Genomic DNA, 15,508 nt, shown 5'->3' with positions numbered 1-15,508 from the left:
GCCCCTTATTTAACTACAACACACTGTAGATCCCTTGAACAAACTGTTTCATTCAGCAGTTTGGAGTAAGCACAGGTCACGGCCACCTATATGGAGGTTAGCAGAAGTGATCCACAAAACTACTGTCCAATGTCACTGAAATCCATCTGTTGCATTTTTTTAGCGCATATTTTGAGCTCTATCAAAATGACCTTCATAAAAATTAGCATGGGTTCCACCTCGAACGTTTGTCACATGGCATCCTGAAAACCATGGATCAAGGCAATCGAGTGAATGCTGAATGTTCTATTTCTTGACTTCTGAAAAGCATTTGACTTGGTACCACACCAACATTTTTTAACAAAACTACTATCATATGAGATATCAAACACAATTTGTGACTCGATACAGGATATGTTGGTAGGGAGGAAATAGCATGTTGTCTTCAATGGGGAGTCACTGACAAAAGCGAAGTGTGCCCCAAGGGAGGGAATCATAACCAATGATGTTCATGTTATGTAGCAATGATCTGGCAGACAATATTAATAGCAACCTCGGACTTTTTACAAATTGCCTAGTTACTTAAAATTAAGTACTATTTGAAAAACATTGCACAAATATTGGGTCAGATCTTAATATGATTTTCAGGTGGCACAGAGATTGGAAACTTCCTTTAAATGGGCAGACGTGTTGGATTGTACACTTCACTAAATCCAGTAAAGTACCAGGTGGTTATAATTAAACTTTCCCTATTTAACACATTATAACATGGAAACTAATTACTGTAAGAGTACCAAACTTGGTAGCATTAATGTCAAGGACCTGAGAAAGGGAAATAATGATGCAGAATGAATTCAGCTGAAACACTTTTAATGTGCTGCTACGGTACATCATACCATTACATACTGATACCATTACTGATACAAAAGGGGCTCAATATGACACCCATCAGTGTCCAGAAGATTCTGAAAGCACAGGATTGCATTCTGCACAGCAGAATGAAGCACGTCCATAGGTATGCTGGCTACCTCTCTTGATATGCTGTGCTTCAGATCAGTACATGTTTGAATGTTCCCCTGGTAAACCCAGTCCTCCACGTAGCCCCCCAACCATAAATCACAGGGAGTGATATCAGGTGACTATGCCAGCCAAGCAATAGGAATAATTTGATCATTTCCAAGTGTGTTTCAGAGAAGCAGGTAAACTTCATGACAAATGTGCAGTGGGGCCCCGTCTTGCATGAAAACATTTCAGTTCAATGTGTGTCTCTCCTGCTGGCGAAGCATATCACAGTAACGCTGACCAGACACGCTGCACATCCTTGGTCCTTGAATGCCATCCTGTTCTAAACAATGGGCCAATAATGAATGCAGCCGTGAAACCGCACCATACAGTGACGCGTTCAGCATACAGAGGAATTTCATGCACAGTGATTCGAGGTGAAGAGCCCCGCATTCACCAATTCTGTGTTCACTGCACCCTCAGAGAAAAATGAGCTTTGACTGTCCATAGGATTATCCAGGGCTAGGCCTTGTCAACTTCAATCCTCGCGAGAAAGTGGAGAGTGAAGTCAACATGTTGTCATGTGTCCTGTGGTGCAAGCTGCTGTATGATATGGATCTTGTATGGATACCATTTGAGAATGGTTCGAAGCACCTTCCGTTCAGTGGATCATAGAATGTTCAACTGTTATGACACAGTATGCGCACTGCCTGATGATTGGGAATTGTGCACAGTGTTGTCTGCTATAGCAACAGTGATTTCATCAACCACCTGTGGTGCAATCGGTCATCGGCCTCCCTGTGTAGTGATGTCCAGTTCTTGAGTTGATTCGAACTTTCTCATCATTAGCTTAATTTTGAGCTTGATGTCCTGCAGTATATGTTAATGACAAACTCAACTGCTTGAACATGCCATAAAAGGCTGAAACCTGGGTTGTAATTACATAGACAACAATACAGTCAAATGGTGGTATGTTCATTTAAAAGTTATTGTATGACTGTTGCTCAGTGACGTCAAAAACTGTTTCTTCATCATGTTCCTCCCAGCAGGTGGAGAAAGAGGACCCTTCTGTAATCCTTTCAGCCGCCGATATTCAATGACTGATCACAGTACCCGGTAGCCATAGTTGGAACTGGACAGTGGCGCTGTGACACATGTAAATCATGCACCCCATACTCTGGACATTAATGCTACCAAGTTTAGTACTCTTGCGGTAATTAGTTCCCATGATATAATGAGTTTAATAGGGAAAGTTTAATTATAACTAACCATTAGTATCCTATGACAACAATGTCAATCGATACAACCAATACTTATATAAGAAGAAACAGGAAATCGCTGAAAGAATGTGAGAACATTGTCATTAAAGAAAAAGCTAAATAAATTATAGCAGTCAAGCAGCCACTATATTCAAGAATCACTTTCCTGAAGCATCTGAGATGTTTGACAAGGGTACTACAAGTGATAAAGCAATAGAATATACGCAAGAAGAAATGCCACATACATACAGACAAATCAAAGTTAATCCATGTTCTGCCTCGTAATCAAAAACTCTCAATAAGTAAGTAATATCTTTTAGTACTAAAACCTTGTTTCTCACATACAAGCAATGCATTCAGTTACAGATGCAATACATCACTATCACAAGGGATATTTCCATCTAGACTGAAATATCCGAATGTTTACAACAAACATGGCACAGCAGATGTTAATAGTTACCAACAAGTCTCACTGCATACCTCCTCCTTGATGGTACTGAAAATATCATGCACATAAGAATCATAAAACACCTGTTTCAAAATAAGATACTGAGTCAGTTTAAAATTGGGTTTTTAATGGGCTCTCTAAGAACAGGCCAGTTTTCAATTCAAGAGTCAAATCACACAAAATCAGAATGACAATATACTGCCACAACAGCTATTTTCTGTTACTTTTCAAAAGCATTTTGATTGTGCAGTTCACAGAATTCTTTCAGAAAATTTCAAATATTACAGCATCAGCGATCTAACTGATCTTGTCATTTTTTTACATCCTGTCTAAATTTGTGGATGCATAATGTTGCTTTAAGAACCTCTGGGGAGGGGGGATTTATACAATGAAACAGAACCTTCAGGGGGGTAACCAAGACAGCTGTACCATAGAGATTGATACTATGCTCTTCTTATATCCAAAGGATTTTCCATCGTATATCCACGAAACAGAAACTGTTCACTTTGCTGATGATGCAAGTGTTACAATCAGGCTTGAAAAAGAGTAGCTCCAACACTCAAAAATATAAATACTGGTTCTCTACATCTGGACTTTGACTGAATTTATGTGAACAGCAACACCTGCTATTCAGGTGGCCTACTGTACAAGACCTGACTAAACCTATGGAAATAATGCATGAGGGTAAATCAATAAATGTAACAGAACATTCTAAATTTTTAGATGTCTATATTGATAGAAACCTGAACTGACAGTCACATGTTACAGATCATCTTAAATATCTAAGTGGCAAAAGTGTGTTTATGCTCACAGAGGCTTTTCCATTGTGTGCTGTTACTGGCAGTGGCTCAACATGATGAATCATGAGAGGTCAACATGGTGAATTGTGAGAGAGATGTAGGTAGAGAATGAGATGCTAGTTCATAATTTCATATGGTTAGTAAATGAAATTTGCATGTACTTTGTTACATAAGGCTAGAATTTCACCAGATCACCAGAATTTTCAATAAAATTGGAAATAAGACATACAAATAGGATACTGTGATGATTAATGTGTATTTTGGGCTATGCTACACACCAAAATCTATTTGGGCAATCTTATTTTTGTGCTGGGATTCGTTGGCTCACCAACTCACAAGCAAATTACCACAGTCCAACTTGAACCTAATCTACAAAATGTTTTAATAGGAGAGCTCCAAGAAATGAGAGACAAAATAGAAGAGCCATTTGAACCACAAGGATACAAGTCTATAAAAGGAAACCAGGGCAAAGGGCATTGAAGGAATGCCCCAATTTGGAACAGGATTTGAAGTAAATATAAAAATAACAGATTCAGTAACTGCTTGTCAAGCAATACCACAAAGACCTGTAACTTTTAAACAATGAATAAAACTTACACAATAATAAATCTTCATTCTCCTACAAATGAATAAAGTATCTAACAAAAACAAAGGAAAATTTTGGGACCTTATCAAACAAACCATGAATAGATAAATAAGAGAAATGTGAAAATCTTATTGGGAGAATTCAATGCCTAGTTGGGAAAATAAACAAAATATCAAGACAATTGGAAAATGAAGCCCACATAACATAACAAACAAGAATGACCAAAGGCTCTTAGAACTCTGCAAAGAGCACAGCATCTATCTAAATCAACATACTTCAAGAGGTTGGTTGCTTTGGGGCAGGGGACCAAACAGTGAGGTCTTTGGTCCCATTGGATTAGGGAAGGATGGGAAATGAAGTCAGCTGTGCCCTTTCAAAGGTACCATCCTGGCATTTGTCTGAAGCAATTTAGGGAAATCACAGAAAACCTACATCAGGATGGCTGGAGGTTTGAGCCATTGTCCTCCTGAATGCAAGTCCAGTGTGCTAACCACAGTGCCTTCTCACTTGGTACTTCAAGAAGAAGTCTAAGCTTAAAATGTGGAAATACACAGATTGGAGGAAGGGAGAATGGCAGCTAGACCATGTCTATATACATAAAAAATTTTCATAAGGAAACTTACAACATTAAAAGTATTGGGAAATGTAGATATAGACTCAGGCCACTACTTAGTTAAAATAAAAATCTAATTTGCTAAGTCAGAGGGAAAGAATGGAAAAATCAATAAAAACGAATGGGAGCTACAACCCACATCAGCTAATGAAAAATGACAAATATCAACAAGTAACACACACCATTCACTTGACAGATGATCTAGGAGAACTGGTACCAGGCCTCAAAACCAAGCCAAGAATCTATCTCCCTTGAACACCAGAAAGTAAAAAATTCCATGAAGAAAGACACCAGTCATGATTAAAGCTTCAAAGACAAAAAATGCCATCAACCTCAAAATGAAAGGAAAAGATTCACTCAAAACATTAGGAGACTCAAAAGAGGACTTCATAAAGACATAATAAATTTTATAGAAGGTAATAACAACAAAACCAATTTCAGAAACTACTACAAAATTTTTGGGAAACAACAGCATGAGCCTCCTACACTAATACTAAAGGATGAAGATGGAAGAATGGCACACTGTAACACAGAAAATACTGAAATCATGGCAAAAGCATTTAATAAACTTATGAAATGTAAAGAACTCTTACAAATCAATGTAAATATCCTGATAAAAACTAAACCCACCAAATTTGACCCTCCAACTTTCAAAAACTAGAAAATAATTGTAAAGCATTTGGAGAAGATAAGTTTTTTTCCATGTGGAAACATTCAAGTGATGCAATTAAGTACTCCATGCAAATGGCTCTAACAAAAGTTTGGATAACAGAACAATTCCCAGAACATTGGATAACAGCCACCGTTCACCTAATAAACAAGGAAGGAGATAAGAGCAATCTGGACAACGACAGCTGGACCATTCTGCTAGACTGCACATACAAGATTTTATCCAAAATCTTATATGGAAGAATCATGGAACAACTAGTGTAGGACTTAGAAGAATATCTGGGACGTGTCAGACCATGGAGAAGCTGTGCAGATCAGATCATTAGTTTAAACGTAATTATGGCATACTACAGAAAATGGAACAAATCTCTGTTAGTAACATTTGCAGACTTTTAAGATGGCATATGACTGCCTTAACAGACCTTCAGCATTAAAAATTTTAAGAAAGCTACCACTTCTCTCAAGATGTATGAGACAGGCGAAATACCCACAGACTTCAAGAAGAATATAATAATTCCAATCCCAAAGAAAGCAGGTGTTGACAGATGTGAAAATTACCGAACTATCAGTTTAATAAGTCACAGCTGCAAAATACTAACGCGAATTCTTTACAGACGAATGGAAAAACTGGTAGAAGCGGACCTCGGGGAAGATCAGTTTGGATTCCGTAGAAATGTTGGAACACGTGAGGCAATACTAACCTTACGACTTATCTTAGAAGAAAGATTAAGAAAAGGCAAACCTACGTTTCTAGCATTTGTAGACTTAGAGAAAGCTTTTGACAACGTTAACTGGAATACTCTCTTTCAAATTCTGAAGGTGGCAGGGGTAAAATACAGGGAGCGAAAGGCTATTTGCAATTTGTACAGAAACCAGATGGCAGTTATAAGAGTCGAGGAGCATGAAAGGGAAGCAGTGGTTGGGAAAGGAGTGAGACAGGGTTGTAGCCTGTCCCCGATGTTATTCAATCTGTATATTGAGCAAGCAGTAAAGGAAACAAAAGAAAAATTCGGAGTAGGTATTAAAATTCATGGAGAAGAAGTAAAAACTTTGAGGTTCGCCGATGACATTGTAATTCTGTCAGAGACAGCAAAGGACTTGGAAGAGCAGTTGAACGGAATGGACAGTGTCTTGAAAGGAGGATATAAGATGAACATCAACAAAAGCAAAATGAGGATAATGGAATGTAGTCAAATTAAGTCGAGTGATGCTGAGGGGATTAGATTAGGAAATGAGACACTGAAAGTAGTAAAGGAGTTTTGCTATTTAGGGAGTAAAATAACTGATGATGGTCGAAGTAGAGAGGATATAAAATGTAGACTGGCAATGGCAAGGAAATAGTTTCTGAAGAAGAGAAATTTGTTAACATCGAGTATAGATTTAAGTGTCAGGAAGTCGTTTCGGAAAGTATTTGTATGGAGTGTAGCCATGTATGGAAGTGAAACATGGACGATAACCAGTTTGGACAAGAAGAGAATAGAAGCTTTTGAAATGTGGTGCTACAGAAGAATGCTGAAGATAAGGTGGGTAGATCACGTAACTAATGAGGAGGTATTGAATAGGATTGGGGAGAAGAGAAGTTTGTGGCACAACATGACTAGAAAAAGGAATCGGTTGGTAGGACATGTTTTGAGGCATCAAGGGATCACGAATTTAGCATTGGAGGGCAGTGTGGAGGGTAAAAATCGTAGAGGGAGACCAAGAGATGAATACACTAAGCAGATTCAGAAGGATGTAGGTTGCAGTAGGTACTGGGAGACGAAGAAGCTTGCACAGGATAGAGTAGCATGGAGAGCTGCATCAAACCAGTCTCAGGACTGAAGACCACAACAACAACAACAACCACTTCTCTAAAACTAATTAAACTAATACAACTTACTCTAACCAATACCAAACCAAAAGTCAAATTTAGCGATAAAATGAATACCACACTTGACTCATTTGGAGTCGCTTAACCGAATAGGCACATAAAATTCCACTTTGAAAACTATTCTGTTTGTAACAGGAAACAAACTGACACATTCCATTAACACTGGGTGTCATATGAAATACATGACAAGCTACATTTGTTTGGGCTGGTCTCTGGTACACACTGCAAAAACAATATTACAGATATCTTAAGAAACACCACAGAAAATGCATCTAATGACGATCAGATAATGAGAGAATGGCACAAGGACAATCCAAAGGATTGGAAGAGCACAAAATTATACAAGTTCATACTGCTTGGGATCTGCTGATGATCTTGGTCTCCTTCGCCAACAATGTTCAAGAAACCAGACAACAAGTTAAACTGCTACAAGAAATATCACAGACAATCAGGCTCAGAATAGCATTTAAAAGAAAATGAATGTGTGTGTGTGTGTGTGTGTGTGTGTGTGTGTGTGAACAGTAAAAAACATAATTTGCAAGATAATAATATAAAAATGGTGGAATATTAAGAGCAACATTAAATGGATTACAGAAATTAATGAAGACATAAGAGGACACCAACTACAGTAGATGACCTACTGTACGGCAATGAACATAAACATAATACAAATGAAGATCAGTAGAAGAACTATAGGTGGTGTGATAAAAAAAAAAGATTGAAAGAATGAAGAAATTCTGGGCAGACAGAAGAGCATAAACTTTATATAGCAATAAATTATAACAATCCTTTATATAACCACTGTAGGCCTATTATTGAATCGTATTACTGAAATATTATTGAACTGAATAGGGTTACTAAATAATAACTACTCCATGTATAAACCCTTGTATAATCGACTAAAGTGGTCCAATGAAGGCCATGAAATAAATAAGTTGCAATAATAATATATGTAAATCAAACAAAATATTTAAAACAAAGATGCTGTGACTTACCAAATGAGAAAGCGCTGGTAAATAGACACAATAAAAAAACACACAAACACACGCACACAAGTTTTTTTATTGTGTCTATCTACCAGTGCTTTCTCATTTGGTAAGTCACAGCATCTTTGTTTTATACATATTTTTTTCCCACATGGAATGTTTCTTTCTATTATATTCAAACAAAATATTTATTATCACATACCATGCTTCATCCAATTATAGATTACGATATGTGTGACTTATCAATTCTAAGGCTGCATACAGGGCAATAAATTTAATCTAAGTTTATAATACACATATTGTTACTTTTTCAGACATTACAGGAGGCCACTCACTGAAAAGCAGAATGAACTGGGAGGGGGTAACATCATGGAGAAAGGGGGATCTGCTGGTGCAGGATATGGGGAATGTGAGCTACCAGAGATGGAGCCCAGAACGAATAAGGGAGCAAACAATATGTTGCAAGGATATGACCCTTTCGCATGGTTCAGAGAGGCTGGTGGTGCAGGGGAGGGATTTGATTCCTGTGGCAGGGGGTTGGAATGGGAGTGGCATAGGGATGGATTAGAATGTAGTGCAGGTTGGGTGAGTGATGGAACATCGCTTTAGGAGAGATGGAAAGTATCTTGTGTAGGCTGTATCTCACTTCATGGATGATTCTGTGCGACAAGGAGGTGCTCCTTCATGGCTAATTCTTGGGTTTAGTGGAAGTTTGGGGGTGTTTGAGGATATGGCACAGGAAATCTTTTTTACAGACAAAGTTTGGTGGGGTAGTCACTGTTCTGCGCTCATAGGCAGCACACCGCACCTGGTACACACGGCACTCGGAGTCCACAGCGCAGCTACAACACCTGAAGATGGGCTTCTAACAGAAATTTACAGCTGAAGTGGTATTTTTAACATCTGCTTAAAAAAAAAAAAAAAAAAAAAAAAAAAAAAAAAAAAAAAAAAAAAAAAAAAAAAGTGATTGGGTAATGGAGGCTCAAAATGGGTCGAGAAATTGGAAACAATGCTTGCAAAAGATTTACAGTTGCACATAAGAAATTAGTTCAACTGAAAATGAGAACATAGCTCACAGCTGCAAGCTAGTCCATTAGTCCATTTTCTCTATGCAAATCTCACTGGAGTGGTCAGCACTGACTGAATGTTACAAAAAAAAAAAAAAAAAAAAAAAAAAAAAAAAAAAAAAAAAAAAAAATGCCAAAATCACAAAAGATGTGAGGCTGGGTTGCTTATTGTCAGAGCTGATATTTAATTTGTGTATTGAGGAGACACTGAGAGATATAAACGACTCTTGATGAAAAAAATTTCATGATCCACTAGTAACATATGAGTGGTCCCCAAAAGTAAACAGGAAGTGAATTAGATGCTTAATGAAATGGAACATATGCCAGCTGATCATTACAGTATGAACCTAAGCTAGAAGCAACCTGAGACAATAGTGTGCACTACAGATGGGCATGCTGGATGACTAAGTGTCCAACTTGGGCATGACTCTGGAAGAAGATGAATTATACTGCATCGGAAATAGAACAGATGAAGAATGAAGATGCAAGAAGGCAAAGTAACAGGGGATTTCTATAAAAAGAAACAACAGTTAACACCCAAAAATATAAAAACTGAGACCAAACAAACTTAATTAAAAGCAATGTTTGGGCATATGGTGGTATAACCGTAAAATGTGAACAATGGGAAAGACATAAATGAAATGATCAGAAGCCACTGAAATGTGCTATTATAGGAGACTGTTGCAGATCAGATGCAATGATCAAGTAAGGAATGAAAAACATATTGCGAAGAGTTAAGGAGAAAAAATGGAAACAAAGAATGAATCAAAAAGATCAGTCTGATGATGTTCCCAGCTGGGTACATGTGGCAAAAGCTACAGTGTTTTGTTTTACCTTTGACTTGGGCATAGCTGCTCGAAATTCTGACTACTGCTTCTTAGCAATGTAATTTTACGATTTACCAACTGTTCATTCTGATGAAGCCACCTGTAATAAATGTCTAAATCCAGGTCAATGTACACCTAATGTTAACGTGCAACACATTGGCTGTTTAACCTTATATTGGAATCAAAAAGAGATAATAGTAAGCCACACATTCCAGGATTAATAAACAATGCGTTTCCAAGCTGACAGACCAATGACATCATTTACATGGCAGATATGTGAGCCATAAGGAATGATGAATGGATGACATCATTAACAACACAAAACTTCAACAAAACAAAAACCAACAAACTAACTGGATGACCACAGGGGTAGGAGATGTGGATGAGGATATCCTTTCTTAAGAACATGAAACCTATCAAAAACTTGAAGATATCAGCCAACAGAGGAAAAATAAAACTAACTGAATCGCCACAGGTAGATGATGGTAGATGATGATATCCTTTATTAAGAACATGAAACCTGTTAAGAACTTGAAGATATCAGCCAACAGAGGAAAAATATAGCCCCCCCCCCCCCCCGCCCATGAGGGTAATAGACACGATGTTAAAAAAAAAAAAAAAAAAAAAAAAAAAAAGATATCTTTGCTCCATTGATTTGGTCCCATCTGGGGGAGGGGGAATCATATAGCAGTTGAATAGTCAGACCAGGCTGTAGGAGCTCTGATGCCTTGATGTCAGCATCACACTCATAAAAAGAACAATTGCCAGCAAATGAAGTGGGGGGGGGGGGAGAGGGGGGGGGGAGAGGGGGAGAGGGGGAGAGGGGGAGAGGGGGAGAGAGAGAGAGAGAGAGAGAGAGAGAGAGAGAGAGAGAGAGAGAGAGAGATGTAAAGACAGTGTTGACCATGCAATACTTTTGCATAAACTGGCAAATTGTGGGATTAGGGAAAAAGCTCAACCACAATCCATATCATAACTGAGAGTAGGAAATTGAAGGTTGTCTTTTAAGTCAACAAATAGGGAAGAAATTTGAATGAGCGTAGTGTTAAGTAGGGTGCGGCCACAAGGTTATGTCACAGATCTGTTACTTTTCTTGATGCATCCTACATCAACAATCAGCCACTATATATGACTAAAAAAAAATCTCTCATCCTAATGACACGTTAATATATACAAATGTGATGAAGAGGGTACCATACAAAATGATTTTGCAAACAGTAGAATTGCTGCATTATCCAAGAGGACAATTACAAAGGAATGTACAAATTATTGAACACCAGCTCTTCTGTCAGATGCATCAGAAGTACTACTGTGAATAAAGAGAGAGATTTACAAAGAAAATAGATTGCAACTTAGCCAATGATCAATTTTGTTTCCCAGCATGGAAAGGATCAAGGGAAGCAATCTGAAACAAAGTCAAATTTTGAAAAAAAAAAAAAAAAAAAAAATTTAGAAGTAAACAGAACAACATATACTGCAGTTAACTGAACTAGAACAAGAATTTGATATGGCTGATTGAAGTTATTACTTAAAGCACTGAGCAAAGTAGGGCATGACTGGAAAGACAGATGACTAATTACGAGTATATATGAAAGGGAAACTGGTGAACTGGATATTAATGACAGTAAAAAAGGAGCAAAAATCAGAAGGTGCCCTCTATCACCTTATTTGTTTGATATGTTCATCAAGGAGACACTAAAAACAACGAAAGAAAAGATGATTGGAATCAAAATTAATGGTATACATATTCACTGTGTCAGATTTCCCAGTGACTCTGCAACAGTGGCAGAAGCAGAGAAAGAAGTAAATAAAATGCTTAAGGTCTCAAAGAGATAACAAAAACTACAAATACAAAGAAGACAGAAGTCATGGTCATAGGCAAGAAAGGAGACTGAAATAAGACTGACACAAGCGTAAGTTGTGAGCAACTTGAGGTAGTAACAAAATTTCACTAGGCCTATCTTGGTAGGAATGCAGAGGGGAACACTAGATGTAAAAGGAAATCAAGACAAGAAAACGACAGGCAAAGAGTGCCTTCCAAAATAAGAAGAACCTTCTGCTAAAGAAGCAGATCAGCTTCGACTCTAAGAAAAGCTTCATAAAGACTTTTGTATGGAGTGTCCCGCCATACGAACGTGAAACCTGGTGCTTGGGAAAGCTGTCCCAACATACGTATGTGAAACCTGGCAGTTGGCAAAGCCCAAGAAATCTTGTGCACATCGAAGATGATAAAATTAAGTTGTGAAGGAAAATTACAAGAACTAGCTGGAGGGATAAGGAAATGAATTAGGTGGTTCTACATGAAATACAGAAAAATCCACTGGACACTTAATCGAATATGATATTCTTTTATAAAACATTTCTGAAGGCAAGATCATACAGAAGAAAATGAGGGTAAGATCAAGGACATCCTATTTAAAAAATATGTTTACTGAGATGGGATGTTCTTCACAGATGGAGGTGGTGGGGACAACTGAAGAGAGGAAGCTGTGGCTGCAGAGACCAGGCTTAGTCTAGAAAGAAGAAGAAGAAACTGACAAGTGTCAGTGTGAAAGATGTGGAACAAAATGTATATGATATATTGTAGATAATAGGTTAGGTGGTAAAATCAGCAGACAGCTTTCAAAGAACAGCTTAACACTCAACTACAACAAAATGCAAAGCATGTAGTTTATGACACAGTACTCTTGTAAACATGAAATTTAATCATCCCAATGTGTCAGTCGGTAAAGAAGACCATTTTAAATTTTTAATCTGAAGGTAGATGGAAAGCTCTCTTGGAAGTACTATGTACAAGAATATTTGCTATCTTCATTATGACAGTCTCCACTCTGACACAACCACAAAGGATAGTTTTCTTTCGTGGAGGTATGTACCATCTATGCAACTAAATGAAGGCAGTTTGTTTATTGCCATACGTGTTTCGCTTCTTTTATTTGGGAAGCATAATCAGTGGCCTGAAATAAATGTTTCCTTTTACACATACAATAAATGTATTACGTGGTAGATATAATATGCTGCTCTATTACACTTTGTCATGTTTTTATCTTGTTTCTCGGTAAGATGCAACTTCTGTAGCACAAGTTCCATATTGTGAATGTAACGTTCGGAATACGGAACTTCTGCTACAAAAGTTGCTTCTAAGCTAAAAAGCATGACAAAAACATGACAAAATGTACCATAGCAGCATGTTATATCTACCACGTAATACATTTATTGTATGTATAAAAGGAAACATGTATTTCAGGCCATTGATGATGCTTCCCAAATAAAAGAAGCAAAACGCATATGGCAATAAACAAACTGCCTTCATTTAGTTGTACAGACAGTACATACCCCCACGAATTCTGGGCAACTAGAGGAAAGATGGAAAACAGATAAAAATGATTTACTTTCACTCTATTATCTCATGTGGTAATATATTCTGGGGCAACTCAGTGCACTTACCAAGAATTTTCTTACCCCAGAAAACGGTGGGCAGAATGATCCATGATGTCAGTTTGCCAACTTTGTGAGGCTGGTGTTTGAATGTCTTTGAATTCGAACACTGTCTTCCCTTGATTATGCTGTTTACAACATTCATTTAGAAGAAACTTATATACTTATTCGGTGAACATAAGATAGAAAAATGGCCGCACTTGGATAATATTTCCTTAAGCATTGTACAGGAAAGAGTTCACTATGCATGTTTCATTTTCAGTAGGCTTCAAGTACAACAGAAAAAAGACAGATAAACATAAGGTTCTCAAATCTCTGTTGAAAGGTTTCCTTGTGGTACACTGATTCTATTCTGTAGAGAAGGTCTTTGCATTATGTGCATCATGTGACACTTAGTGCACAGAGTAACACTGGATGAAACTGTCTTGGGCAAAATACATTGTAGACACCACTAAAATTTTAAATGTGTCCGAAAGATGATCTTTAAGACTAATGTTGATTCATTAATGTTGTATGTAAAACATAATGTTTGTTTTTGAATTAATTATATTGTTACAGTAATGGCCTACCACATATCAATATATATTTCTCTTAATATCTATATAGTTTTACAGATGTATGCACGTATGTAAGCTAAATGATACAATCAATTGCATTTCTATACTCAAAAATGGATATTAAATAAATAAAAACTTTTCTCTGTAATGAGTTGTTTATTTCTATAAGCTTGTTTCTTTCTCATGTGATTAATAGTTTTGTTTATAAATTTTCTAATCAGCAGCCTGTAAATTATATACTGACTCAGCTTTGGCTTGCAAGGGCACACAGAAACTGACAGACAAATAAATAAATAAATAAATAAATATGTGAAGTGAAGAAATCTTGTTATCATACTGTGGTCCTGTTGAAAGTATTCACACCTGTTCTCCAACGGCAGTCACACAGTCAACATTTGGATTATGAACTTCATCCTATCAACTTCCACTCATTTATGATTAAGTAGTATTTCTCTGAAAATAAACTATGTTAAGATTTTAACTGAGCAGTTACGGTGGATATGAATAAGGCTAGTACGTTAACTATGAAACATGTACCCAGATATGGGAACTGGTGGAGACACTACACAACTCTTAACATTTACAACAAAATCAAATTGTTAACAACACGGGAAATATTTACAAAATATTGAAACAGTTGAGTCACATCCATTATACACAGCTGATGGTTTTATGTTTCTTAAGGTACGACTTACAGTCGCAAAGTAACAAAAAATTTATTACCTTCGACAAATACTGCTTTATTTTTCCCTCTTCGGAATGAAGCATCTCCGCTTCCTTTGTGACTTCACACTAAGTTATAATCCTGTGAACATACGTTTCGTATAAGGAACTTCGCAATGATACTTTACAAATCCTTGATTATACTGACGCAAAAGGAAACTAGCGACTGAACTACCGTCTTTATTTTATTTTATTTCTTTTATTGTGGTTGACAAAACAGGTTGATTACACGATATTCCTCTAGCGAAATGTCAACACACAAACTAGATTTTATTTAGCATGAATATACACAGCATACTAACCAGTAACACTACCGTTCACGACTTTTTCCACTAATGGTTAAAAATATAATTATTTATTTTTGCCGTTTCACTTACGAACAAAAACACACAGATTTTCTTGTCATTAATTAAACACTCAGGCAACCATATGATTCTGAGACAGAAACTATTCCAGAGATTCTCCGTATAATGAAATACCATAGTGTGATTACAACTAGAGCCCGTCAGAACACCGCTTATTGCAAATGTTTATTACTATATTCTTCTTAAAAATTTTATTTTATTTAAACCAATTCATTTATTATCGCCAAATATATAATTCTTGGAAGGGTCACGACTACGCATGTGGCGCGGATTGCTGGCATTTGTACACGGATGACTCGTATTGCAGACCTACCGGCAT

The 15,508-nt window shown here is 37.1% G+C and overlaps 1 protein-coding gene across 4 annotated transcripts in view; it reads right to left on the bottom strand.

The window, feature by feature from the left end:
* LOC124609767 (tumor susceptibility gene 101 protein) overlaps window positions 1-15,276 on the bottom strand; it is a 155,401-nt gene extending 140,125 nt beyond the window's left edge. For all 4 annotated transcript variants that reach the window (XM_047140099.1, XM_047140100.1, XM_047140101.1 and 1 more), the window contains exons 1-2: window positions 15,127-15,276; window positions 14,825-14,906 (exon numbers count right to left, since the gene is read on the bottom strand). In XM_047140099.1, the coding sequence (XP_046996055.1) occupies window positions 14,825-14,869 (45 nt within the window). In that variant the 5' untranslated portion in view covers window positions 14,870-14,906; window positions 15,127-15,276. The remainder of the gene's footprint in view (window positions 1-14,824; window positions 14,907-15,126) is intronic.
* Window positions 15,277-15,508: the final 232 nt, after the last annotated feature.

Source organism: Schistocerca americana, chromosome 1 (assembly GCF_021461395.2).
Source record: "Schistocerca americana isolate TAMUIC-IGC-003095 chromosome 1, iqSchAmer2.1, whole genome shotgun sequence".
In the NCBI taxonomy this organism is placed as follows: domain Eukaryota; kingdom Metazoa; phylum Arthropoda; class Insecta; order Orthoptera; family Acrididae; genus Schistocerca; species Schistocerca americana.
The sequence above is the reverse complement of the archived record's forward strand: the minus strand, read 5'-3'. Positions and strand labels throughout refer to the sequence as shown.